Below are 27173 nucleotides of genomic sequence, written 5' to 3'. Positions count from 1 at the left end.
CACTTTACGCTAATAATTCTTTACATGCCAGCCACTTCCACCATTATATTAATTCGTGTTGAATCATTTAAAAATACAAGATTTAAATATTGTTGATAACAATATGGACGCTTTGGTATGCTTCATAAGTATATAATGTAATTTGCTATTCGTTAATAGAATATCGGAAGTCAATGCCATAATGAAAATGAATTTTTAACTCTTTTAGACTTTGAAGAATTAGTTAAAATACATGAATCTTCCTATTTTATTTATTTTTCTTCTTCCGGTTGACATTAGATATCGTTCGAAGCAGAAAATAGCATCGATAGACAAATTCTAAAATTAGCCAGTTTAGCGTTATCGCACCCTTAACTAAACAGCTCCCGTTTTAGAAACGATAAACCAGATATTAAAATGTAATTTCCCGATAATAAGCTTTAATTAGAAGTTGCTTTATTTGTCAGGTCACGGGTTCGAATTCCACGAATCAAGATTCTAACCTCCTCAGATTTCTACGAGGTTTTGGTTCTCGGGTTTAAGAGAAGCGTTTAATCGCCGCGCCTAATAAACAAATAATTTCTAAATACATCTCAAAAATAACGAATAAATTTGTGTAAGCATAAAAATGTGTTTATATTTGCAAGATTAATATGCTGACATATTGATTTCCTTTAAAACGAAATTAAATTAAGCATATTTAGGAAATTCGTGTCAGCTAAAAATAATTCCGAAATTAAAAAAAAAAAAAATCTACGAATAGAAACCGAGAAGCGCCACCCGACGGCTATAAGTAAATATGAAAGTTGGGTGGATTATCATCTGCAATTGATTTGAAGTGAAGAAAAATATGCCGTACGTTTTAATTTCCACTCAAATTCGGCTCGTAAGTAACTTAATATTGTTATAAAAATTAATTAGTTAAATTAATTGATGTTAAATCAGCATGATCATCCATTATATACTCCATTCTCACTCTAGCAATTATCACGTGGTACCAAATTCCACTTGATCAATCAATTGATCGATCATTCTTTGATCAAATAATTGATCAAATGCATTTTTATCAATCATTATAACACGGAGACCCTTTTTTGAATTAACAATAATTAATGACATTTTTTATCATTCCAAATTTAGGAAATTGGACCAACAATTGTGGGCGATAAAGATTCCGACCCGGAATTAATGGAGCATCTTGGCGCAAGGAAGATGATCCAATTGGGAAACGATTTGTATGTTTGAATTTGTCTTAACTTGCATTTAAAAGCCACTACTCCTTTACGACTCTCTCTTTTCAGTCCGGAGTATCGGACGGAAGATCCTCCACGCAAAGTGCTTGACAAGCTGGCTGAGAGGGGCTACCGGGTGGTGGCCATGGCCGGAATAGGCCAGACTTGCATCTGGACGCTGTTCAAACCAGATGAGCGCAACGGGTGATAAAAATAGTTGTCTTGAATTTTATTTTGCATATTTTTGTATCAACTTTTTTGATAAATATATATATACATAAAATAGTTTAATCAGTCATTTTCTTCCATCAGTTCTTGAATGAGTCTCTTCCTTTCTTCCGCCCGACGTAGTTTCATCAACACTAGACTCTCGTAGTCTCTGTCAGAGAGTACGCCGTTTCCAGATTGTCCGTCGTCCGACGTCTTTGTCTCCATCTCTGTTGGAGTCCCGTCTGCCTCCTTCGGCTTTCCCTGGATCCAAGTCAAAGTTACGGGATTCTCTTCCAGACCTTTCTCGTTCTCAAATGCATTCAGCTATCAAAATCATAACCATTAATTATAAAACACATTATCATTATAAGTATTTGGCATGCTTACCGCTTCCTGTGCATTAGAGAATTCTAACAGAGCACTTCCTTTCTTACTCGACATAACACAGGTGACATCACCGTACTGAAAATAAAGTTTTGAAATTAATATATTAGCTTGTACATTCTTAAGCATATGATTTATGAATAATTCTGCAAATAATAATTTGCTAGTGTGTATTGTTTGCACTTGTATCCTCATTACGGTGGTGCTTAAGGTAGGGAAAAAATAAATCACTTACTTTTTTGTGGCCTTACCTCCACAACTATTCCAACAGGTCTCAAATTACTACAGAAGAAATTTGAACTTGATATATTAATATTTAGAGGTAGCTCAATGACCACAAAGTTTATAAAAAGAGCGATTTGTGACAAATGAAAACATACAAGACCTGTTACACATTTTTGGACAATTGCAGACAAATTAAGCAGTCATGTAGACTGTACAATATTCAAAAACTTGATGGATTACAAACCAAAATGCAAGAAAAAAATTTTTAAACATCACAATTCACAAAAATTTCAGTATTACATTCAATGTAACTTTATCAGTTTATTTTGGTAGAGGCAGAGAGTCTCTCTTTCTTGCTGTCTGGATAATCTGCCTCCAACTGCTCCGTCACTAGTTACCGTATTTTGATGAGTATAAGTCGCACTTTTTTTACTATTATACTTTTTAGGGCTCAAAATCATGGTGCCTCTTATACTCGACATGTAACCATTTTTACAGTGAAATTATCTACAGTAGTGGTCCACTCTAGGGACCAACCTGTGCAGTGGTCCGTTAAGCAGATGGTCCCTCAACCGAATGGCTAGAGTACCTAGATTATCAGAGTAGTGACACACGAGTCATCACCGCCATGTTCTGTTGACTGTCATCACATGACCTCTGAATTTACATTAAGAAATGATATTATTTCAGTTTAATAAAGGTATCAATTCATCCATCCGTCATATTCTTGAATAAAAAAACGAATAAAAGGCACCTTTAGACAATCCCATTAAAAAAGTTTTTTTCTAAATTTTTTGTCTCAAAATAGGGATGTGTCTTATACTTTACAGTGACTTATACTCGTCAAAATACAGTACTCTGTCTCCCTTACAGCTTGCATCTTCTTCAGTATCTGTGCTGTTGCTTTGAGGTTATTAGTTCTACTATTGATATTTCTTCACCACTTCTCTTCAAGTCTTCCATTCTACATTTTCCATTAAGCATCTTTTCCTGTCTTTGTGCTGATTCGACCCTTGTTTTTACTTTAGTAAACGCCATTCTTCAAATGTTTGTTCTAGTTTAGTTATGCAGTTTCTTGGATCCATCATTAGGATCCTTGCCATTTCATAAAATATTGCCAGCTTTTTGACTGTAACAGCTGATGACTGTCTGATAGTTTGTTTCAGTTGAAGATGGTGATGTAAAAACAAACCAAGAGCCTGACATAAGGACGGCAACTTGTTGCCAGTTAATTCAGTTACTGTTGAACCAATGAGGTACACTTCAGTTTTAGATCTAGTTGCTGCCGCCGCCATATTTATTATTTAATAACTTTGCCGAAATGAACAAAAATGTATTACATGATTTGCTTGAGCAATTTCTGGATTATATAGTCTATGCATCTGATGATATCAGCAGTCCTTCAGCAACATGCTTGAACTTGTCCATACAAGCCAAATAGCCAATAGGTGCTGATGTAAGCAGTATGAGTCACTGAGTCAGCCTCAATTAGAAACAGGGAAAAACATTTGCAGCAAGACTTGATGATGTCAGCAAAATAAAGATACGAGTCATGACAGAAATTAATTTTGTGGGAATGTCATGTAACTAATGTGTGATTAATTTAATGGTTTATTTATTGAGATGACCAACTGCAGTTTTACAAATTGTTGTACTAAAATGAATACATTGTGGCTGAAGTTTGTGATTGCCATATGTTCATCCTTACTATTTGGAACCTATAAAACTTCAGTGACATTGAGCTACCAGTAAATATTCACCAATGGAGTAGATTTTTGGCACAAATGTTTTCTATATGTATATATTGGAATGAAAATAGAGGGTAGGAGGTTCACATTTACAAATTGTGAAAATAAGCTCCACCCTAAATTGATTTCCTTACATTATTTACCTATCAGAAAGTTCCAGTAGATAGAAACCTTAACAGATAGCACTTTGTCACTAAGAATAATACCACAAGAGCTGTTTCTTTTGCTGGCATCAAGCTCAGCCAGCAAAAGAAAGAACTCTTGGGTTCAATCAGTCGACTTTCTCTTAGCTTCAGAATGACTGGGAATTACTCGAGTAATCAAGATTAGGGCCATCCAAGTAGTGCATTTGTGGGATCATTTTCAGAGCAAGACTCAACTTGTAGGTGAACTTTAAAGGACAAAAACATCACTTTTGGCTCAAACAAAAAGAAGATTAAATGATGCTTGCTTCTCACTAGAACACGCTGAGAAGTTAGTTCAGTACACTAATTTTATATTAACTTTAATGGCCTATTTCTCTGCTTCTGATAACTTTTATCACGTAAGAATTGGGTAATAAGCTATCAAAAGGTGCAAGCAGGCTAGCTGCTCACTGCACATACACAGAGAGCATGGTACAGTTCTTATACACTGATATGAGAGAATGTATAACATACAACAGAGAGTAATGAATGCAATATAATGACATGAGAAATACACAGGTTATAAATAAATACACAAAAAATACACATTTTAATGTATGTGTTCATTCACATTTCAATATTTCTATTGACATTATTTGCATAATCAGGGTGTCCTTTCATACTAAATCAGTTGCACTCTACAACTTTGAAATAAAGTTTTTTCAGTATCATGCATCATTTTCGAGATAAGATGGACCTGGGAAAAAAATCCATTGTTCCGTGACCCATTAAAATGAAATTCTACTGTACTTATCTCATCGATTCCATAGTTTCAAGCTGCACTTTTCCTGAGCTTAAAATGGAACTTAATATTTTTGAGATGACTTCCAAATTTTGTCATATCTTGTAGTACATAGTCACTTTACTAAAGGTCACATTCACAGCTAATAGCAGTCTGTATTTTTTAGATATATAAGGACTTTACTACGCACCCAGTATAAGTCTACTATAAAGTGATACAATCTCCTCTGTAAAATGAGTGTACTAGTTGTAAATATCATTAAATGTTTATTTTGCTAACCAAAGTTGTTAAGGTGTTGGCCTACCTCTCTGCAGACCTGGTTGATTAAAAAATCCCAGAGATTTTTTGATCACCCAGGTCTGTTCCAGATGTGTCAAACCATATCTTGCTACTAAGTTCTATTGCCAGGCTTTTGCTTTTTACAGAAGCATCAAAAACAATCCGAGCTCATTGAATTGTTGATGTTACAAGAGAGTATATCAAGTAATAGTCAGACATTTATTATAAATTGAACAATACAAAGAAGTTTTACAACAAAAAAGTAATAATATGTATAATATTTGAAATACTGAATTTACTTCAACAATTACTCATAGCTAAAATTTGTAAATGAAGATAAGATAAAGAATTTGGATTACATTAGTCACGAGACAGGAGATAACACCTTACAACACTTTAAATATTAGATTAAAACTAAAGTGAAAACTTAAATAATTTTTTTAAATAAATAGAAGATTTATAAATTTATAAATAGAAGAAGAGTTATAAATTACCCACAAATTAAATTGTTTATTCATTAAAATAATAGTAGTACAATCACTGCTTTCATCTTTCTGGCTGTTATACTGTAACATGACAAAGTATTGTAATTGTGTTAAATTTGACACTGGGTGTTTTTTGCAAATCTCAATGTTTTGAGACCTCTGAACCCAAAGAAAGTAAAAGACCAATCAAAAAACTCCCTGGATATGTGCATGTTTATGCATGTTGGCATTCATTTTGTATAATACCTCAGGATGGGGTAAAGATTAAGAAACAATATTTGGCACAATAATGTGTGTATAAGGGGCATTCATACTATTAAAACTTTGGGTACAGAACTTTAGCATTTAGAGAGAGAGAAGGGTTCGCGTATCATCTCAATTGGGATCAGACTTAATGTCAATAACAGGTAAAATTATTATTTACAATATTTTCAAAAACTGTTAAATGCTGCTATTTATTTTTTCTTTATAAATATACACATATTGTAGCATTTATAGCATTTCCCAAATTTTTTGTATAACTCCTGCACTCTCCTCCTTTGTTTGGATTTAGCATTGATTGCTAAATGGTGCCCTTTTATTAACCACATTTTTAATCATTTTCTTTCAAAATGTTATCTTCACTGCTTCCCTGTACCTCATTTCTTGACAAGAATGCACAATTATAGGACGGTATTGGCTAGTCATCAAAAAATGGCCTCCAAAGAAAGGTGGGACTATACTCCATTTGCTTTTTACCTAGGCTCCAATCAACCCCAGCAATTATTTCATTTGTTTTTATTATGCCAGTTGCCAGACTTCTCATTCAAACATATAGAATTTTCCTTAGTGTGTTGCATTGTTAATGCATACACACAGAAATGTATTAATATTAATGCTGTACAAAATCTAAGATAATGATTACAATCAGTAGATACTCAGAACAATGTAATACAAGAACTTATGGAGCATAATGATAAATGTTTCAAATAACTTCATGAAATCCTCTCATTTTTCAGAAAACCCATGTTAATTAATTTAATATGGGTATGTGCCACACGATAACAGAGGTCCTGTAAGATTACAGTGGAACTGAAAACTTCCTAGGCATTATAATGACTAGCCATTATGTGACAACAATGTCATGCAATGCATTAATGCATGAACAAAACTACAATGCAGCATTTATAGCATTTGCAGTGTGTAACTGCAAATATTGAGAGTAAGAGTTCCAAATGAAAATTTAGGGTAAGTGCATGCTTGATCATGTTTCGATGGTAGATTAAATGGAATTTAGAGCAAAAGAAAGAGTGAAATTATTCAAATAAGGCATTTTTTTTTGCATAAATAATGTCCATGAAGAATTAATGGTAGAGAGTTGCCTAGCAATAGAAGAGGATGCCATAAATTATATAATTCTTCATAGTTTTGCCCTACAGAATAATTAATAATAAATAAACTAATAAAACTGAAACTAAAAAGAAATGCAAATGATAGCACTCCCCTTAAAAAAAGCAATCTCAGTTAATAAGGCTGCTGTGTGTGTGATTAGTAGAAGTTAAATGCAGCTTATTAAGCACTTCAGCAACTTCTTGCCAATTATGAGTGCCCCACCATCAACATAACTTAAGTTTATTCCTCCTCACTCGGCACCATACTTTACCTGTAAAAGTATGAACAATGATCAGCCTAATTCCCATGGTTCCAGACATACACAGTCCATCAATTATATAATGAGACAGATTTTATTTTGACTAAGGTAAAAGTGTCATCTATGAAGTAACGTATGTCATCCATAATGTCAACCTTCATCTGTAATCTGACAACACTGCAACATCCCATGCATCGTAACAAGAATATGATGCCATATTTTATAGGAAATGAAAGAATGTTATTAGTGGAATGGAGCAGAGACCAAATATTAAGTTCCATTTTAAGCTCAGGAAAAGTGCAGCTGAAATTATGGAATTGATGAGATAAGTACAGTAGAATTTCATTTTAATGGATCACGGAACAACGTATTTTTTCCCCAGGTCCAGCTAGATCAATGTAATTTTACCTCCTTTTAGTGGATCTGTAATTCTGAATAATGAATTTTTTTCTAGCCCGTCTATTGTAAACTTCATGTTTTTCAAAGTTTAGTTAATATTTGGGTGTTTCTGGGAATTTATAGAGTTTGATGATGAACCTGTTAGCCTAAATCTGGGATATGGATAATTAAAGAATTGTACAAAGGGAGTCAGAGGCTGATACAATTGAAAAGGAGTCACCTAGACTCAATGGCTTCACTAAATTTCGGCACTACACTTGGACTGGTGTCCAAGTGTAGTGCCGAAATTTAGCGAAGCCATCAAGTCTTTCCAAGTTGTGAAGATCTGTCTAACAAGTATCAGCATTAACGAACAAGTGTACAGTACATAACATTGCTGGTTGATGTATTCAATAGGCAGAAAAGCAGTATCAAAACAAACCAAGACGGATGAGTTTTCTAACAAATTGTAAAGTCAAGTGAAGTGCTAATGAGCATGCATAATTTATCTCTTTTTTGTGCTTAGAGTATATACAGTTTCTGTCAGCTTTAACGTACATATGTACAGCATAATATACAATCTTGTAACATCATATTTCTATAGAATAAAGAATAGAGACCTCAAGAGACTGAATAATTTCAAGCACAGATATTTTTTACATGTAGAAAGTTAAATAACGGATATTTTGCTGGGTATGTGAGAAATCCGTTCTCAAAATAACAGATTCTTGAAACAATAGATGATTTTCAGTGGCCCGAGCAATCAATTAAAACAAGATTCTACTGAATATAGAGATAATTGTTTATCTTGTGCACAGATATCAGATGATAAGTGGAGTTCAAAAGTAGTATGGAAATGACTGAAGATGAAGCCAGGACCAGGCATACAATTTTTGTTTGTAATGAGGAACTCATTGCAAAATTTATAGAATAAGTACAAGATCAATGTGTGACTGTGATAATGATGGCAGATGAGTTTAGTGTTAGCAAAGAAACAATTTGTCAAATCTTAATGAAAGACTTGAGCAAGAAGGTCTTTTCCCAGTTTGCATTATGTTCAGTAAACAAAAGACATCTTTCAAACAACTTGAAGAAATAAAAATTTCTCAAATTCAATTGCTGCAGAGAATAAACTTCCCAAACTGAATTTGCCATTGAAAGGTTGACTCTTTGCAGATGTTGAAGACATCCAAAGACATATTACATCGAGTCTTCAGGCCATGTCACAAGATGACATGCAGAGGTCATTCCAATCTTTGCAAGATCATGCTACTTGCTGTATTGGAGTAGGAAGCACAAATTTTGAATAAAATACAGGTTATACTCGAACCTTTAGTTTCACTTTTGTTCTGTAACCTCAATCTCATTATGTAATTGTCAGAGTATGTGGAACCCTGTGTAAATATGATGATTCAACACAGTTTATAAAAAATTCCTCATGGATATTTAAGTAAACTTATTTATTGTGTTACTACTTACAAACTTATTGCTTAACAACCTCATTAAGGGTTTATTAGTAAGGTACAGTCAACCCCCCCTATAATTCGGTAGATACGTTCCACTTTATAAGAATTTCACATTGTAGGAATCCTTAAATACATGAGCCAATCACAGTCCGGCAAGTTTGTAGTTTATGGACTATGGCTGTTTGAAAGGTTTTCTTCCATAAAATTAATTGATTCTAGACTAATTAGACTCAATATTTCCAAAACACATATAATTTTTTGGGAATAATCCATATAAACTATGCTATAAACAAAAAATTGTAGGATTACTTACTGAGTGTGCACTGTTCGACGACGCCATTGCTTAAGCTTGTTTTCATCGCGGAGCAGTGCACCAAATGGCAGGCGTGTTTTCTAATAAGTTATTTTTCTGTGAAAAATTTGTTAAACTTTGGAGACATCATTAATAGAAATAATTTTTTATGGCCGTTGAATAAGAAATGTATAAAATTACAGTACTGTATTAGACTTACAGTACCTAATTTATATACTGTACAGACGATAGTAAACTCAACTTACCCGCCTAAACTCTCCATAGCCTGTAAGTAGTTTGGCTGCTTGTCCACTATTGGTCCAGATTCGACCAATCGTGTCGCAACACGAGTCGGCAATGATGTTTTACTGCATTTTACGAGTCTCTTTTAGCGTCTTTATACAAATATGGTCACAATTTTTTGCCGCGATATACAAATCCGCATTATATGAACCCTTGTTATAGGGGGGGGTCGACTGTAATTAGATGTCTTAATGTTTGCTACTATGCTAGTGGTTAAGAAAGTATTTTGCAGAATTTCAGAATCATTTGGGGAAGTTGATTGGGACAGATTGAAAACGAGTTAAATTTTTTCCATATATAACAGGATATGAAATTTCATACCTTTTTGCACACAAATAACAACAGTAATGATGTAAAATCTTCAGTTTTACCATTAAAATTATTTTTTTATCTCATAAATTGTGTTGTTATTTATTTTAGAAGAGAAACATCACACTTGAGGAAAATATTTTGTAATGATTATTTATGAATTCCTTTATCATTAACCAATTGTAAATATTTTAAAATAACAAAAACTTAATACTGTATTCAAATGTCTTAAAAGAGTTAAGAGGCCAAAATGTTTGTACCCTTGTTTTTCATTCTCAAAAAGGGTGTGTACCCATTTCTTTTGTAATTTTACAGACATCAAACCTTAATGCTAGGAAAACTGTAAAGAAACTGGGTGCACACCTTTCTGAAGAATGAAGAACAATTCATTTTTTCAAATAAGTGCAACATTTGGTTCATGGTCAGATGACCAAGCAGTTAAGACATTGGCCAACTGCTAGAAGGATCTGGATCAAATCTGGAAAGGTCAGGATAAACCCTTGGGAATTTTTTGGAGGTAATCTGTTCCAGATACATTCACAACTGTCCCTGGTCTCAAACCTTTAAAACAACAACTTGATAAAAAGTCCCTCTTACTGCCCACAGGGTGGAAGAAGTAAAAACAAAAAAATAAAAATCAAATCTTACCATTATAGCAATGGGTAATAAATTCTATTCACTTACCAACAACCAAATATTGTTTTCTGAATTTTATAATGGTAGCTGTTTATATGTTTCTTAAGTAATGTCTCTTCAATCTGAAAAAAACTTCCAGTAGACTACCTCACAGCCAATTCAGGTTATAAAACTCCTTTTATTGCTTTTTTACAGATGCATTTTGAGCTAGGTTAACTTTCTAGCTCCTCTTCAGTGCTTAAGAGTCTCCATAGGTTACAATGGCTTAATGGCTTTTTCAGATTGAAGAGAAGTTACTTACTTAATTAATTAATTAATAATAGTACCATATAAGTGTGAAATTAAGCCATTGTAACCTATGGAGACTCTGACCAAGCACTGAAGAGGAGCTAGAAAGTTAACCTGGCTCGAAATGCATCTGTAAAAAAGCAATAAAAGGAGTTTTATAACCTGAATTGGCTGTGAGGTAGTCTACCGAAAGATTTTTCGGATTGAAGAGACATTACTTAATAACCAAATATTCTTATTATCAAAATTACAATGTTGAAGATAAATGTAAGAACAATTAATAATCACCTTTCCGAAAATTTCAACCATGTTCTCATAGTTATACCCTCCATTATTCTCGTCAGACTTCTTACTCTTCCATTTTACCTAAAGAAGAAACTTTTTTGTTAAAATGATTACTAAAGGTTTTTTAATTAACATTTTCTAAGAAATTTTTAAATTGAAACATTACCTTTATTCGTGGAAGTTCAGCCTCGTTACTCTTCCCTGAAACAAAAATTTTATGATTAAAAATTAATGTCTTTGTTTTGTGTAACGTAAATGAATGAATTAGTTCATTATACAAGGAAATTTGAGTCAAATTGCTTGCAAAAAATGCAATGTAAATGCATCAATTCACTGAAGCAGCATGTGTTATATGTATTATTTTAGCAGTAGATGGCACATGTCTCATTACTGTCTGGTGCAAGATATTCAAAATGGCAACCAGCATAATCAATGCATTGTGGATAAAATTCCTTGTCAAAGGTATTAAACTGGCAGAGATCTGTAAACAGTTTCAAGAACAGTATGGATACATGATACTAAGCTATAGTAAAACATCTGAATGATGAACCCATGATGTTAAACCACCATGATCCTGGTCACGGGTTAGCCGTCAACATCAGTTATTCCTCTGAACATTCAATTCATAAAGCACCCAATCTTTGATAATCTATGGATAATAATTAGTAAAGTTGCAGCACAGACACATCTTTCTTCAGGTACTATACACACCATGATTAATGACCACATTCATTTTGGGCCCTTAGACAACTTTCTTCCTTCAACAGAGATGGGAGATTGCAAGTATTCATCACTTTGAAGGAACATTTCAACTAACTAGGACTACCATGAATTGACATTCTCATACTAATGCATCAATAAAGTTGCATTGTTCCTTTCATGACAAATGTCCAAACAGAGATGCTGCAAATGTCAGACTGTTTTGCAAGAATGCTCATCTCCATGTTGTAGTTGCCATTCATACTAAAATTGCACAAATTTGGCTGAGAAGTGCTCCAGTATCTTACAGTTGGGGGGACCACCTTTCAAACTTTCATCCATTTGGTCCCACGAAAATATTCCCAGACAAACAACATTTTCAGTCAGAAAATGAAATGAAATTGGTCATGCACAGTTGACTATATACACTGAAAATAGATTTTTATGAACAAATCATATCAAAACTGGTGCCAAGATGGGAGAAATGTCTCAAGGGACAGTTCAGATACAAAGAACATAGGATAAAGTAAATGAGCAGGAGAGATGGACTGAAACAGTTGTGACAAGAAATTCAAAAAAGTACAAATTTAATGACTACAGAAAAGCAACTTATGGCATTACATACATAATTAATACAAAGGTAATATTACAGATATTAAATTTAACTAACATGTAATTTTTAATGTGATTAAAATGGTGTTGAGGAGTGTAAATAAATGTCAGGTAATAAAATTAGAAGGGGATACACATATAGTAGTATATGACAACACACCAGTCTTCCAGCTTGTAACCGCCATTCTACACATTGCAAGAAGCAATTGTGTGTATATATTTTTACAGACTGAGAGATAATATTTTAAACTAAATAGATAAGTAACTAAATAAAAGTTCATAGGCTTTTATTTAGTTACCTTTACTTTATAATGTTAAAGTTTGATTATTTTCATAGTTGTACGAACAGAAATTACAAAATAACTCAATCTGTTTTGCTTATAAGCACCCAAATATCTCAAAGTCTTTCGTTCGATAATTTTTCATTTAAGACAACTCTTTTTATTACTCTGAAAAATCATCTTCCATTACAAACTTTGCAAAAATAATTCTTTGCAGGCACAGATTGTTGCTTTAATGTTTCTTTATCATTTATTTAGAGAATTTTCATAGCAGAAAGTTATATAATCTGTTGTAAGAAGCATTACTGCAGCACCTAATTTATTTAAATAATAATAATGAGTTAATATAGGAATCAGCAGCACTTAATGAGTCAATAGGTAATCACAATGATTCTTGGTTTACGTTAAGACACAAACCTTGTTCATAATACTCATATATGCTGCAGCGATTATGTGACCTGTTTAGATTGCTCAGCAATTAGTGAAATATAATGTTTATAGATTGGCATGTTAATATTAAGTTTTGTGTTTGTTCAAAAGTCCGACAGAAACCTACAACTTGATGAATCAGATATACCAAGATGAAGATTTCTGATCATGATGGTGTTATTGCCACACCATCACGATCAAAAATCTTCAGTTGTCAACAATTTGAGTAGGGCATAGAAGAGGTTGAAGATAACAAACGTAGTGATCAATTGATGACAGCTCATACTGATGAAAACATTTTAAAGGTTGTCGTTATAGTACCACCTGCTTCTTGAGCTGTCACATCAATTTCAGGATTGTAGGTTTTCAAGTGCAGAAAAAGCAAAGAATGCAATGCTGGTTGAACTGAAGGACATTGCAAAGAAAGGGTTCCAGAAGTGTTTCCATGATCTCTACACCTGCTAGCAAAGTGTGTTGGTATGAGAGGGCTTATTTTAAAGGAGAAGATATTTCAGCATTCTAACTCTAACAATTTCTGACCTTATAGACCCAGTCCTGAAATTTTGAATGCTACTTCATATATAAAGTAAAATGTGAGTTTAGTAAACATACTTGGGAGAAGAAACTATCCACTTAGACAAGTATCAATGCAAAACTACAGGTTACTTTTGTGCAATAATAAATTAACATTACTTAGCAATTAGATGACATCTCATACAAAGTTTAATATAATAGACTCATAGAAACTCAATTTACCATCTCCTCAAGATATAATGACCAATAGAGGAAATACTGGCCATTCTCTCATAAGTGTAATGGTATTTTACTATCAATATAACCCTGTAAATGATCGGAACTGCATTAGAATGGATCAAAATCCTCCTTTCCAAATGAAAAATCTGAAATAATGACTATTTCCAACAAGTCTCCTAAGTAACACAATAAAGTGTATCTATCATAATTAGAAAAATCTACATCTGGTCTGAATTCTGAACTGCAGTTCCTGAAAACAAGGACACTATCTAAAGACTCAAAAAAATCCTAAAAAATGATGGTATTGAATATAAGAATGGTATTTTTTAAATGATTCTTGTGGAAACATACAATCCATTGTACTGTCTGCTTAAAACAGATTTAGGAGAGTAGAAAACTCTTCATTGTTTGTGAAAGGCAGTGTCTACTTAATCAAGGTAAAATAGTCTGATTACTATACCAGGACTGGAAAATGTTGTTCTTTAAACTCAGGTTTTGCTGTATATAAAATGAGTTTAAAATTTATATATATATATATATATATTTGATTAAATATAAAAGTAATAAACTAAACATGTATCTAAAAGTCAAGATATTTTCAAACAAGAATTTAAGTTAATTTAATTTATTAAATTTGACTTATAGACAAGTAATTAAGCCAGCATTTAAATAACTAGGAATTAATGGTGAAAGATGGTAAAATAAATTAGAATTCCCAAGGTGCTGGCAATTAACTTGTAAAATTACACGAAGAAGTGCAGGAAGTGTACAGCATAAGGTTCAAACCTCTTTTTAGGTCAATATTTTTGTAGGGAACCTTCAAAATTACTTAATTAAATCTAAATTAATTTAGAATTATTAATCTTAAGGCCAGACAGCAACCAAATTTCTGATCTTTAATCCAAAATTTGTAATATAATTAATTAAATTATTTCTATTTGGCCCAAAAATAATCTGACTTTTAGATATTGAAAACTATTAAAAAATGGGATTTTAATGAATTAAAAAATATATATTTACTTAAATTGCACTCTTTTTCTATTTCTTTCCTTAACTTTTCTCTTTCTTCTTCCAATTGTTTGGATCCTTCTTTTCGAAGTCGTTCAATCTTTAATTCATAAAAAGTTCTCTAAATTAGCTCCAAATGTAATTTAATAAATTATAATTAATTTATTTCACAAATTTAATCTGATTTAAATAATATAAATTAAATAGCAGAATTAATGCATTTCATTTACATTATGATCTAACGTGCAAAGGTTGATACAAATTTAATGTAAGATGATGTTTCAACAGTAAAAAATAATTTTTTGTGGTCATATTAGTTCCTCTCTACTTTACATGAGTGTTAACATCCAAACAGAAAATATTAATAATTATTCCCAAATGCTTAATATGATTAAATTTCCATAACCACAAATTTGATTTGTATGTGCTTATGATAAAATATGTGCATTTTGTAAACTTATAAACTGGTAAAAGCATATCCAAAGAGGCATGAATGGCTGTGTATGGACTGTTATTATGGTGCCTGTGCTCATGCATGATAGTAAATCTTGGAGATGGCAGAAGAGTCACACGAGTCACATTACTGCATGTGAGGTGAGGTATTTGAGAGAAGTGTGTATGAAGTAAAGGAATATGGTTCAAAAACTGAATAAATTGGCTGTACAATGGTTTGGCCATGTTGAGAGAATGAAAGAAGATCTGTTGAAGAAAGTAGACATGGGAAATGTGGTAGGGGAAGGCTGAGAAAGTCTTGATTGGAACAGTTGGATGAGTATCTGAAAGAGTGTAAGGTGTTGAGTCATAAAAAGAATGTGAGGAAATGTGATAAAAGAGGCAAGAAATGTGTATGAACAGGAATGTGTGGAGGAAGTTGTTGAATAGATGATTTTCAAATTGTAGTCTTCTTCTGCCTGCTGCTCATCCTTTTTGGATTATGAGCATGAGGATATATATTTATGTACATTATTTTATATAAATTATTTATATTGTATGAAATCCTCAAAATTACATATAACATAACAAAAAGAATAAAATACAAGTATGCTAAATTTGATGTAGATTAAAAGACATATTTTGTACAGAAATGTGCCACATCTCCACCCATGGTTAAAGTTATGCATAAAAATCTTTATGCAGACTTCCTGTAGAGAAAACTATAGAAACTTTCAACTAAATATCTCCTATTGTTTCTGAGATATTAAAAAATTTATGTAGCAAGTTTTTCATAATTACACTTAATTTTTGATGTTCTATACCTCCCAAAGATTGGCCAACCTTTGGCTAAAGCCATAAAAATGTGGGCAAGCAAATTTTGTAGCCCAAGCTGTTAGCAAGTGAGAAAACACAATGACATCAGATAATAACATTTCTCGCTCTCACTACTATTGTTATGTAGTAGAGTAAATTTTTCCTTTTTGTTTGAGTGTGTAGAAAAAAGTGAATTCACAACATCATTTACTAACTCTATTTCAATAATTTTTTAATTGCTTATGCCACACTTTGGAATAACCTGTAACCAAATTAATTAATTTCTAAGAAAACTGATTGTGTTTCTTCTCACCCAAATATGCCAAAGAACCTACATTTGAAATCACCAAACACAAAAATCAAGGTAAGGAACTAATGCACAAACATAGTATAAAGAAAAAACTTCAAACTGTAATGAAAATCAAATCTCTGAGAGCAAGATCTTCCATTCTGCAAATGACATTAATTCTCTTTCTTGCTCATGCCAGTTTTCCTTTGTAAGAGTGAATTTGCTACAAACTTCTTACTTGCTATTTGCATATGCATGGTTACAGCCTTATCGTTAACACCCTACATATATATGTGTGAGCCCAGACTTGACGAAAAAAATATTTTTGAAAGAAAAAATATCAAAGAATATGATTATAACTTTTCCCACAAAGTTGCTTCCTTGTTTAAGGTGACACATTGAATGTGTCATCAGGAACCAACGGAAAAATTGCCATTGGACCACAGAATTAAATAGTATCACAAAATGGCAAGAGCAGTGAGGGGAGGACCCTTAGAACAAAAGGATGGGTCCAATGATGCGACAGAGAGTTTTCTGTCATTGATAGTTTGTCCTCTTTAGACTGGTGTTCTCACCCGATCCCTTTTGGATACCGCTTAAGTAGCTGTCACCCATCTCTGCCCTTCTCAAGACATCAAGGGACTTCCATCCTTTTCAATTCATCAAAGCTTCTTTCATTGGCAGATCGATGTACTCCTGGTCCACAAGGTGGTCCAGGAGTACATCGATCTGCCAATTCTGTGATTCTGAAAATGAACCAACTTCTACTAAGGTATTTACCAGCACACAAATGATTGTAAACTCACTCTCTCATGGTCAGAGACCAGCAATCTTAACATTATGGGTTACGTTTTCCCCTACATGTTTTATATTGACATAATTAGCAACAACTGAGCATCTTAACCAATTTTCTATATACATTTGTAAAAAGTATGTGTAAATAAACGGGTATTGTTAATTGTTAAATTTGTAGTAGCGTGCACTTCTTTCAGTTGTCTCAGACCATCTCCATCCCGGGCCCAAGCACCTACACACACAAACACTCACAAAAAATGAAAATAACGGTTTCTGTGTCTATCTGAAAGACACAGTGGTGTTAGTCCCGACAATTTGTCATCATAGTCATTACTGATGCAATGTTGACCCTTTGGTCAAGTAATGCTGAAGAATAGGGAGCCCTTTGCACATTGTCACATATATGTAAGATGTTAATGATAAGGCTGCATACACACACACACACATACATACATACACAATGGTTTACACAAAAATATTGCACTAGTACCATGTTTCTGCTATATATGAGTTAAATACAAACATATGAGAATATAGGCAATCGGTAGAGGTTAACTTTACCTCTGCTCGAAGTTTTTCTGCAGCAGAAATGTCATTTAACTTGGAATTTAGTGCTGCTTTCTCTCTCTCTTCAAGATCTGGAAAGAAGAATAATACATTAAATTGTTACTTCTCATTTCAAACAAGCATTCAATGTCAAGAATAAGTAAATAAAATTTTAGACAAACATAAATAAGAATCTTTACTTGATCCTTGTTATAATTTTTAAACTTAATTTAAATATCACTGCATTTCACAACTCACCGTCTTTAAATTTCTTTCTTTTACTATCAAGTTGTTTGTTTCTTTCTTCTGCAGCCTTCTTGGCTCTTATAACATTATCATATGCAGCCTTGACATGTTAAAAATCATTATGTACTGTGATTTTATTTTTGTTTAATACAAAATAATTAATAATAAAATCTCTAAGATTTATATTATATAATATAATAACTTAAATGAAAACTTACCCTCGCAGAACCATCTGTAAGTATTTCTAGAGCCTTGGAAAGTTGCTGAAAAAGTTCGGCTAAAAAAAAAAACAAATACATTTTAAAATAATTTATTAAATTAATATATTAACAACAAAACTAGAAAATAAATAACTTATACTATTAAATATTAGCATAATTATTTTTACATTTCCCCATTGAAAAAAATCCAGCAAAAAGTTTAATTTTGAAGGTTGTGTGAGAATCCGGGCTAATAGTTTTGAAATTTTGATTATCCTAATTATTTAATTTTTGTTGAAGAAAAAAATAAAATTATATTTAAGCCGAAATTAATAAATTCAATGGAGGAAATTCGTAAGATTTTCCCAATGAAAAGCCTTCCTTTGTGAGTGACTCATTCTGATAAAAACTACTCATTGAAAGAAGTCTCACAAGAAAATCAGAGATTGGACTAACCACCAACTCCATGCATGACCTTACCAAATATAATACCTACATAACCCCAAATAAAAATAAAGGGGAAGGATAGTCAAGAGGAAGTTTGCCTGCCCATTTTGAAGTGTGTGCTCATTCTGCTGGGCTCCACCACCGATCTTGATATCCTGCCATTTTTATTAGACTTTGGCCAGTCCAAACTAACTATTGCAGACTATTTAATACTCATCGTACCCAAACCTTCCGCTTTTCCAGACATCCAACATCAAAATCCAGGTATTTATCGATCTGTGTACACAGCTGTAAACACTCTCTCTCCAATAGGTGCTATAAAGGTTTAGGCTCTCCCTCTATGTCTATTTTTCTTTGTAATTTTTAGTCTCTTGAAAATAAATATTTGTTGTTTTATGGTTAGATGCGTAGTGGAGTACATTATTTCCAGTGCACTGTTTCTCAACTCCCTCCTCCATCCCGGGCTCGTTCATGATAATTAGTTGGAAGGTTGCTGTGTGCCTAAATCACCAATGATATCAGCCCAGATTTTGGCATTGATGATGTAGCTGTCACAGTGCCAACATACTGGTCACAGTAGCACTGGTTTTATAAAAAATTGTAAATGATAATACTCATTACTCGAGATACAACACACAACTTCCCTTTATCTCCCCAACCTGTCGACCTTTAACAATCAAAAATTTAATAGTATCAATCACCCTAATAATCAAACCTTCCTGCAAAATTTCAGAAATTTTCAACAAAAAGCACAGAAGTTATTAAGCTTGAAAGAGGGTGAACAAAATCATGCCTCCACACCCTAACATCAATACCTACAGGAAAAAAAAAAAACCTCATATTTTTTTCATTTCTTCATGTTTCAAGATCCCAAGCCCAAAAATATAAAAATTAATTGCCATACTTTTCCTCTGTTATATATAACAGAGCTGGAAAGTAATAGGATATAGGATTGATGGGATAAAGTAATGCAACACTTGGATGATTTGCCAAGGAGAGTTCCTCTTGGGAAGACTTTCTATAGGAAATTGGCCCCTATTTGGGTGTTTGAAGAAAACCCAGTTCACATATCACCAATGGTCTGGCACATGGAAAACTCCATGTGCCAGCCCATTGGGGAGGTGTAGACATGTCCAACTAGTAGAATTCTGTGGCTTTATCTACTTGGCTTGTCAAAATTAGACTACTTGACCAAATGTCATATGTACGAACCAGAATTTAAATAAGCATATACACTGTGAATAGTGACTGATCACTTATTTAGTTCAACTGATTTATTGGAATGGCCATATGGTCAAGGCAGCTATGGTATCAGCCTATGCTGCAAGATTGAATCCGATTGGTTAAAAAGCAAAGAAATTTTTTCAGGGTCTGTCTTGGATCCTTTAGACTCTACCCAATAACCTGGCCATCTCTGTGGGTTCAGCCAAACTCTCAATGGATAATTTTTTGAACAACTTTTTTAAACAGATTCAAAGAACATTGGTAAATTTTATGTTTTTATCAGTAAGAACATTCAAATTTTTATTCAAAGTATATAAGTTAATCTCTCTAATTTATAGCACACAAGAATTACATGCACTTTTGTTCTATGCCTAACACAAACTGGGATTTTGCTACAGTGTAGTTAGTCGCAGGTTCACACCTCACCAACATGCTAAAATGTGGAATTTTCTGGTTTTTTTTATTTATTTTTGAGGTATCAAAAAATATATTAACAAATGCAATATTTTGTGCAAAAACTGATTTTGCAATGACTGCTTATACTATTAATAACAATTTTTGCATCAATATAACTTGAAGTTACAATTTGGTAAATAAAGCCAAAGCAATAAAAACAAAAATGTTGACAGTTCATATAATATTCAACACCCCACTAAGCCAGTTTCTTTATTTTCAGATTATATTCCACTGAGAATAATTCTGCAGACCCAGAAATCTTTAAGACTTTTGTGTAATTTTGCTCTAATATCTTGTAACATTCTATATTTGAGCCATTGCAAATGAAAGTGGTTTAAATCCATCTGTTTTTTAATTTAAAATATTTACAAAAAAAATTCAAATACAAACATTATCCCAAAGTGAAAACTGAATCCACAATCTTGCAAATAAAAAGAAGGTACATGTGGTACAGAAAGAAAAAAGCCAAACATATGGTAAATCGCATTTTCTTTTATTATGAGTGTGATGAAGATATTCAAAATGGATGATAATAATTGCCATGTTCATTTAAATGCTGTACATTTAAATTATTTTAATAAGAAAAGGAAATAATTTAAGGAATTAATAGGTGTTTACAAACTCTAAGTTTTCTATATTTGCTTTCAAATTTTTCACCACATTAAAATGTATTATATCAAAATATCAGATCATGTACTACAGATTGACATTACTAGTGACTGTCAGAAGTAGTGATAATGCTCCAAAAGACGGACAGGCAGCTACTTTCACCAAAATACTAACTAGTTCTGTAATATCAATATATAATAATTACTACTGCAAACTTGCCATTTTTCTTTACATGCCATATGTGCATCGGTCTTATGAATAACATCTTAACATGCCTATTATCCATGAATAAATAAATTGTAAAAATCCTGATAAAACATGTTGGCACACTTAAGACAACAAACCTGTTGACATATTTTATTAAGAATTGTTCTTAGTTTGTCAGATTATAAGTTTTATTCTCAGTATTATAAATTTTATTCTCAGTATAGTCAATATTATAAGTTCAAATCTAGATGTTACCGATTCATTGAATTGGATTTATTATTAGGGAAGAGAACAATAGGTACAGTCCAATATGCATCAGTCTCAACCCCAACAGATGAACAATTAACAAGCTTCACTGAAATGTTTGACAATCTGCAAGATGGCAGAAACATACAAATCTATATATTGACATTTGCAGATTTATTTTATCAAAATAATTTTGGGTTAATACAGTTGAGTGGTAAAACTGGTGTTAATAATATAACCATGGAGATGGTCATATTCCTTCATCAGAGCTCACCATATCCATGGCTCAACAAGTGTGATATGCATCAGTCACTGCATCAACAAATCCTTTAGTGAATATTCATTTTCATACATTGTGCTTAGCCAGTGAACTGTTTGATGCATACTGGAAAGTGTTCATTGTAATAAAGATAATGTATAAAATGCTTATTGATAAATTATAATCATCAATATATATTATAAAGGTTATATTATATTATAATGTGCATGCCGCTAAAACTCAAAAACAAGTCCCGGTACGATCAAGGGAGTTATATGGTGTGCTTAGCCAATGAACTGTTTGATGCATACTGGAAAGTGTTCATTGTAATAAAGATAATGTATAAAATGCTTATTGATAAATTATAATCATCAATATATATTATAAAGGTAAGTGTACAATGTGTGTGCCGCTAAAACTCAAAAACAAGTCCCGGTACGATCAAGGGAGTTATATGGTGTGGTAGCCCTCTATCCCCCATCCATGAAGGAGGTTCCCATTTTTACCTGAAGGATGTGCTGTTGAAGATATAAGGGCTGGAAGTTTCGCTCTCTAGAAATTTCTAGAACAGTCCAGAACATTTGAGAGTATTCCAGAACATTCCACAACATTGCAGAATGTTCGGGAACATCCTGGAACATCCCAGATCATTGTGGAACATTCCAGAACACTTTCGAATCTTGTGGAATGTTCTGGAACATTGTGGACTATTCAAAGCCTTTTTTGTATGGGTGGGACTACCCATTGGTGGAGGTATATAAAGCAAGATCCGTCGTGGGTTCGAACGTCATGAAAATTCCAAAGTAGTGCAGTGAGTGAATAAAAACAAACAGTGAAGTGTGAGTAGTCAAAGTGATACAGTGACTGAATATATAATAGAAGGGTTAGAAGTACGAAATAATCTCAGTGTTTATACTTATTTTTTGCCTGGACAATGCAGGGCTTACCTGCTAGTAATAAATATATCAAGTTACCAGAACAAACATCATGAAACCTGATAAATTTGTAAAGCCAAACAGCCACCAGATTACATCGGCCTACTTTTCCGCAATTATATTTAATTAATTACTAAACAATTTGTCACTAGAGTTTGCAGGTTTGAGTCCCACTCAGGGCTGATTCTTTTCTTCCAGAATATTCTAAATTATTCTAAATTAAATTAATATTCTAAATATTAATTTAATTAAATCACTTACCAGCTTTTGGATTGTCAGGATTTTTATCTGGATGGCAAGAAAGAGCTTTCTTCCTATATGCACTTTTAATCTGAAAAGATATTAATGTTAGAAACTTACCAAATAAAATAAATAGCCATAAATTCTGTAATTTATAAAAAAAAGAATCTGTCATATTTATTACTATCAAAGTTGAGTAACTCAAATTTCATATGGACCAATTTGGAGAAATTTTCAAAGTTTATGAGAAAATATTCTATTTATAATAGATAAAAATATAAACATGTCTTTGACACTTTCCAATAAATTGTAAATTCAAACTCTATACTTTCATTTTTTGTTTTGTTTTCTTTTTTATTGAGCAAATCATTTGTGAAAAAGAAAAGTAGCATCTGGCTCAATCATTGCCATAACTCAAATTCTAATGTAAGTGCAATTTGCTTTTATTGTCACAAATATTGCTACCATTGCCAGACATATACATGGACATAAGACTACCTCTACTAAGTGACACTAACACTCCCTTAAAATTTACATAAGTTACTTCCCACAATGGTGAATAATTTCTAAAAATGCAAAGAACTTGAATAATATCTTAAAATTAGTGTTTCCTTCTTTACGAGAGAGTAATAAAAATGCTCAGAAAGAATTATGACGATCATCAAACATACAGACTTGATGATCGTCGTTTGTAGATCAAAAGCATTAGTCCAAAAGTTTTATTTCAAATTAAATTTCACTGGAATTTAATTAAGGCTCTTTGTTAGGTGTATTTATTGGGTAAGATTCAAACTCCGAACGAGGGGTTTCACATCCCCCTAGAATTGTAACCTCCTATACGAGCAAAAAAGTCAAAGATTTTATAAAAGACCATACCTGTACATGCCACCCTTCACAAGATATTTGCCTCCAAAGGTCAGGTTTTAATATGTATTAGCATACTTATCTAACCTCAGTGCATGGTTGGGGGCTAGTCACTACATCCCCTAAAACTATATAACATCAAGTACTCCACGAACAGTCAAGTGGGTTACTTGAAGCAGGCATAGTCGCATGGGCTAAATAGTTAAACATGATAATCTTAGTAGAGCAACTCGACTCGCAATCTCATGCAACCAATTTTGGAGGGCTGTAATTCACAAAGGGTTGCTCATAGAGATATGGTTCCTTTGATTTTTCTGCTCCTACGGGTATGCTCTACAGCAGTGTTTTTCAACCTTCTTGAATATGCGACCCCTTTACAAGTTAAAAACTTCTGGTGACACCCCCAGGGCCATATTAAAACTATATCAGTGATTTTAAAAACTTTATATTTAATTTTCTTTCTGTTGAGACCTAAATATCGATCGAAAAACCAATTGTACTGTAAAATAAACAGGTACAGCCTTCTCACTGAAACTGTATTTTTTTTATTGTAGTGTAGGACCTACAAACACTTGTCTTTTTCTTTAACCCGCGACCCCCCGTATAAGGCTTTGCGACCCCCTAAGGGTCGCGACCCTCAAGTTCAAAAACACTGCTCTACAGCTCTGATATAGTCCCAACCGTCTCATTCAGAGCTTAAATTGAGCCATTGAATCAACACACAAAAATCAGATAAACACAACATCACGTGATAAAGCCACACGAAAATTCGCATAAATTAGTTTAATTTCTAGTAAATAACTTAAAAGGATTTCTGCACGTGGATATGCATGTGTTTAAAATCTCGTCAATATCACGTGAAACTGACGAATTTTTCGTCACTCAGCAACAGCGTGACGTTCTATAAACGTTTTTTGAATNAATTGTAAATTCAAACTCTATACTTTTGTTTTGTTTTGTTTTCTTTTTTATTGAGCGAATCATTTGTGAAAAAGAAAAGTAGCATCTGTCTCAATCATTGCCATAACTCAAATTCTAATGTAAGTGCAATTATATAACATTACATAATGTTATATAACATATTAATAATATGAAATAATGTACATTATCAACATGAAGTTATTTACTCACATATACCCAGAATTACTAATAAACACATCTAAAAAAGAGGTTAAATTGAATTCCAGTGAGATTTAACTTGAAATAAAACTTTTGGACTAATGCTTTCGATCTACAAATGCAGATCTTCAGGTTCATATATCCAATGATATTCAATATCATCAAACATACAGACTTGATGATCGTCATTTGTAGATCAAAAACATTAGTGCAAAAGTTTTATTTCAAATTAAATCTCACTGGAATTTAATTAAGGCTCTTTGTTAGGTGTATTTATTGGGTAAGATTCAAACTCCGAACGAGGGGTTTCACATCCCCCTAAAATTGTAACCTCCTAAACGAGCAAAAAAGTCAAAGGAAAAGTCAAAGTCAAAGATTTTATAAAAGACCATACCTGTACATGCCACCCTTCACAAGATATTTGCCTCCAAAGGTCAGTTTTTAATATGTATTAGCATACTTATCTAACCTCAGTGCATGGTTGGAGGCTAGTCACTACATCCTCTAAAACTATATAACATCAAGTACTCCATGAACAGTCAAGTGGGTTACTTGAAGCAGGCATAGTCGCATGGGCTAAATGGTTAAACATGATAATCTTAGTAGAGCAACTCGACTCACAATCTCATGCAACCAATTTTGGAGGGCTGTAATTCACAAAGGGTTGCTCATAGACGTATGGTTCCTTTGACTTTTCTGCTCCTATGGGTATGCTCTACAGCAGTGTTTTTCAACCTTCTTGAATATGCAACCCCTTTACAAGTTAAAAATTTCTGGTGACACCCCCAGGGTCATATTAAAACTATATCAGTGATTTTAAAAACTACAGTTGACCCCCCTATAACGTGCATTCCTATAACGTAGCGAAAAAATTGTACAACATTCGTATAAAGGAGCTCCTAAAACATCGTCGCCGACTCGTTTCGCGACAAGATTGATAGAATCTTGACCAATAGTGGATGAGCAGCCGAACTACTTTCCTCCGCCCTGTGCCACGCTACAGAGCAGCTAAATTGAGTTTGCTATCGTCAGTACAGTATTATATATAAATTAAGTACTGTACATATAATTATATATTAATTATATATAAATTAGGTACTGTATATATAATTATATATTAACTTAATTTATTGTAACTTTATTATAATTATATATNCGAACGAGGGGTTTCACATCCCCCTAGAATTGTAACCTCCTATACGAGCAAAAAAGTCAAAGATTTTATAAAAGACCATACCTGTACATGCCACCCTTCACAAGATATTTGCCTCCAAAGGTCAGGTTTTAATATGTATTAGCATACTTATCTAACCTCAGTGCATGGTTGGGGGCTAGTCACTACATCCCCTAAAACTATATAACATCAAGTACTCCACGAACAGTCAAGTGGGTTACTTGAAGCAGGCATAGTCGCATGGGCTAAATAGTTAAACATGATAATCTTAGTAGAGCAACTCGACTCGCAATCTCATGCAACCAATTTTGGAGGGCTGTAATTCACAAAGGGTTGCTCATAGAGATATGGTTCCTTTGATTTTTCTGCTCCTACGGGTATGCTCTACAGCAGTGTTTTTCAACCTTCTTGAATATGCGACCCCTTTACAAGTTAAAAACTTCTGGTGACACCCCCAGGGCCATATTAAAACTATATCAGTGATTTTAAAAACTTTATATTTAATTTTCTTTCTGTTGAGACCTAAATATCGATCGAAAAACCAATTGTACTGTAAAATAAACAGGTACAGCCTTCTCACTGAAACTGTATTTTTTTTATTGTAGTGTAGGACCTACAAACACTTGTCTTTTTCTTTAACCCGCGACCCCCCGTATAAGGCTTTGCGACCCCCTAAGGGTCGCGACCCTCAAGTTCAAAAACACTGCTCTACAGCTCTGATATAGTCCCAACCGTCTCATTCAGAGCTTAAATTGAGCCATTGAATCAACACACAAAAATCAGATAAACACAACATCACGTGATAAAGCCACACTAAAATCCGCATAAATTAGTTTAATTTCTAGTAAATAATTTAAAAGGATTTCTGCACGTGGATATGCACGTGTTTAAAATCTCGTCAATATCACGTGAAACTGACGAATTTTTCGTCACTCAGCAACAGCGTGACGTTCTATAAACGTTTTTTGAATATACTTCTGAGGCCAAATTTATAATTATTTTTAAAAATATTGCCCAATTATTTATGGCAATTGTGGGGTCTATTTGATTCTGTGAAATTTCATAAAACTGACCAATACACATTTAACTTTGTTCTAGAAAAGATTTTATAAAAGACCTGCCTCTTTTTCTGTGGCTGTCAAATCAATTCCTAATAAGTTATACAAATCTAAATTTGTTATATCCGCCATTTTAAATCTTTTTAAATATCAGCACCAGATGGCGCCTCGAG

General features: G+C 33.0%; 2 protein-coding genes across 2 annotated transcripts; one reads left to right on the top strand and one right to left on the bottom strand.

Annotated features, from left to right (window-relative positions):
- The first annotated feature begins 739 nt into the window (after positions 1–739).
- LOC111634721 (GTP cyclohydrolase 1 feedback regulatory protein-like) lies at positions 740–1663 on the top strand. Its single transcript, XM_023379561.1, has 4 exons — positions 740–865; positions 1120–1214; positions 1281–1415; positions 1524–1663. Exons 1-4 carry the CDS (start codon positions 830–832, stop codon positions 1528–1530), a joined length of 273 nt encoding a protein of 90 aa, XP_023235329.1. The 5' UTR covers positions 740–829; the 3' UTR covers positions 1531–1663.
- On the bottom strand, positions 1413–27173 carry LOC111634720 (dnaJ homolog subfamily C member 17-like). Its single transcript, XM_023379559.1, has 10 exons — positions 27064–27173; positions 22807–22876; positions 18181–18239; positions 17975–18062; positions 17732–17808; positions 14851–14938; positions 11223–11257; positions 11060–11137; positions 1809–1883; positions 1413–1745 (listed from the first exon to the last, which is right to left on the bottom strand). Exons 1-10 carry the CDS (start codon positions 27130–27132, stop codon positions 1503–1505), a joined length of 882 nt encoding a protein of 293 aa, XP_023235327.1. The 5' UTR covers positions 27133–27173; the 3' UTR covers positions 1413–1502.

Source organism: Centruroides sculpturatus, unplaced genomic scaffold (assembly GCF_000671375.1).
Source record: "Centruroides sculpturatus isolate CEXI.00-Female unplaced genomic scaffold, Cexi_2.0 scaffold822, whole genome shotgun sequence".
Lineage (NCBI taxonomy): Eukaryota > Metazoa > Arthropoda > Arachnida > Scorpiones > Buthidae > Centruroides > Centruroides sculpturatus.
This window is presented reverse-complemented; position numbering and strand designations above follow the sequence as displayed.

What these genes read in the sequence shown, in the direction of transcription:
- LOC111634721 (XM_023379561.1), top strand. Translation starts at nt 830, where the DNA reads ATGCCGTACGTTTTAATTTCCACTCAAATTCGGCTC. An exon ending in TTTCCACTCAAATTCGGCTC is followed by an intron (nt 866 to 1,119) that starts GTAAGTAACTTA and finishes TTCCAAATTTAG; the next exon opens with GAAATTGGACCAACAATTGT. An exon ending in ATCCAATTGGGAAACGATTT is followed by an intron (nt 1,215 to 1,280) that starts GTATGTTTGAAT and finishes CTCTCTTTTCAG; the next exon opens with TCCGGAGTATCGGACGGAAG.
- LOC111634720 (XM_023379559.1), bottom strand. Translation starts at nt 27,132, where the DNA reads ATGGCGGATATAACAAATTTAGATTTGTATAACTTATTAGGAATTGAT. An exon ending in TCCTGACAATCCAAAAGCTG is followed by an intron (nt 18,240 to 22,806) that starts GTAAGTGATTTA and finishes TTTTTTTTTTAG; the next exon opens with CCGAACTTTTTCAGCAACTT. An exon ending in AAGAAAGAAATTTAAAGACG is followed by an intron (nt 17,809 to 17,974) that starts GTGAGTTGTGAA and finishes TCTTCTTTCCAG; the next exon opens with ATCTTGAAGAGAGAGAGAAA.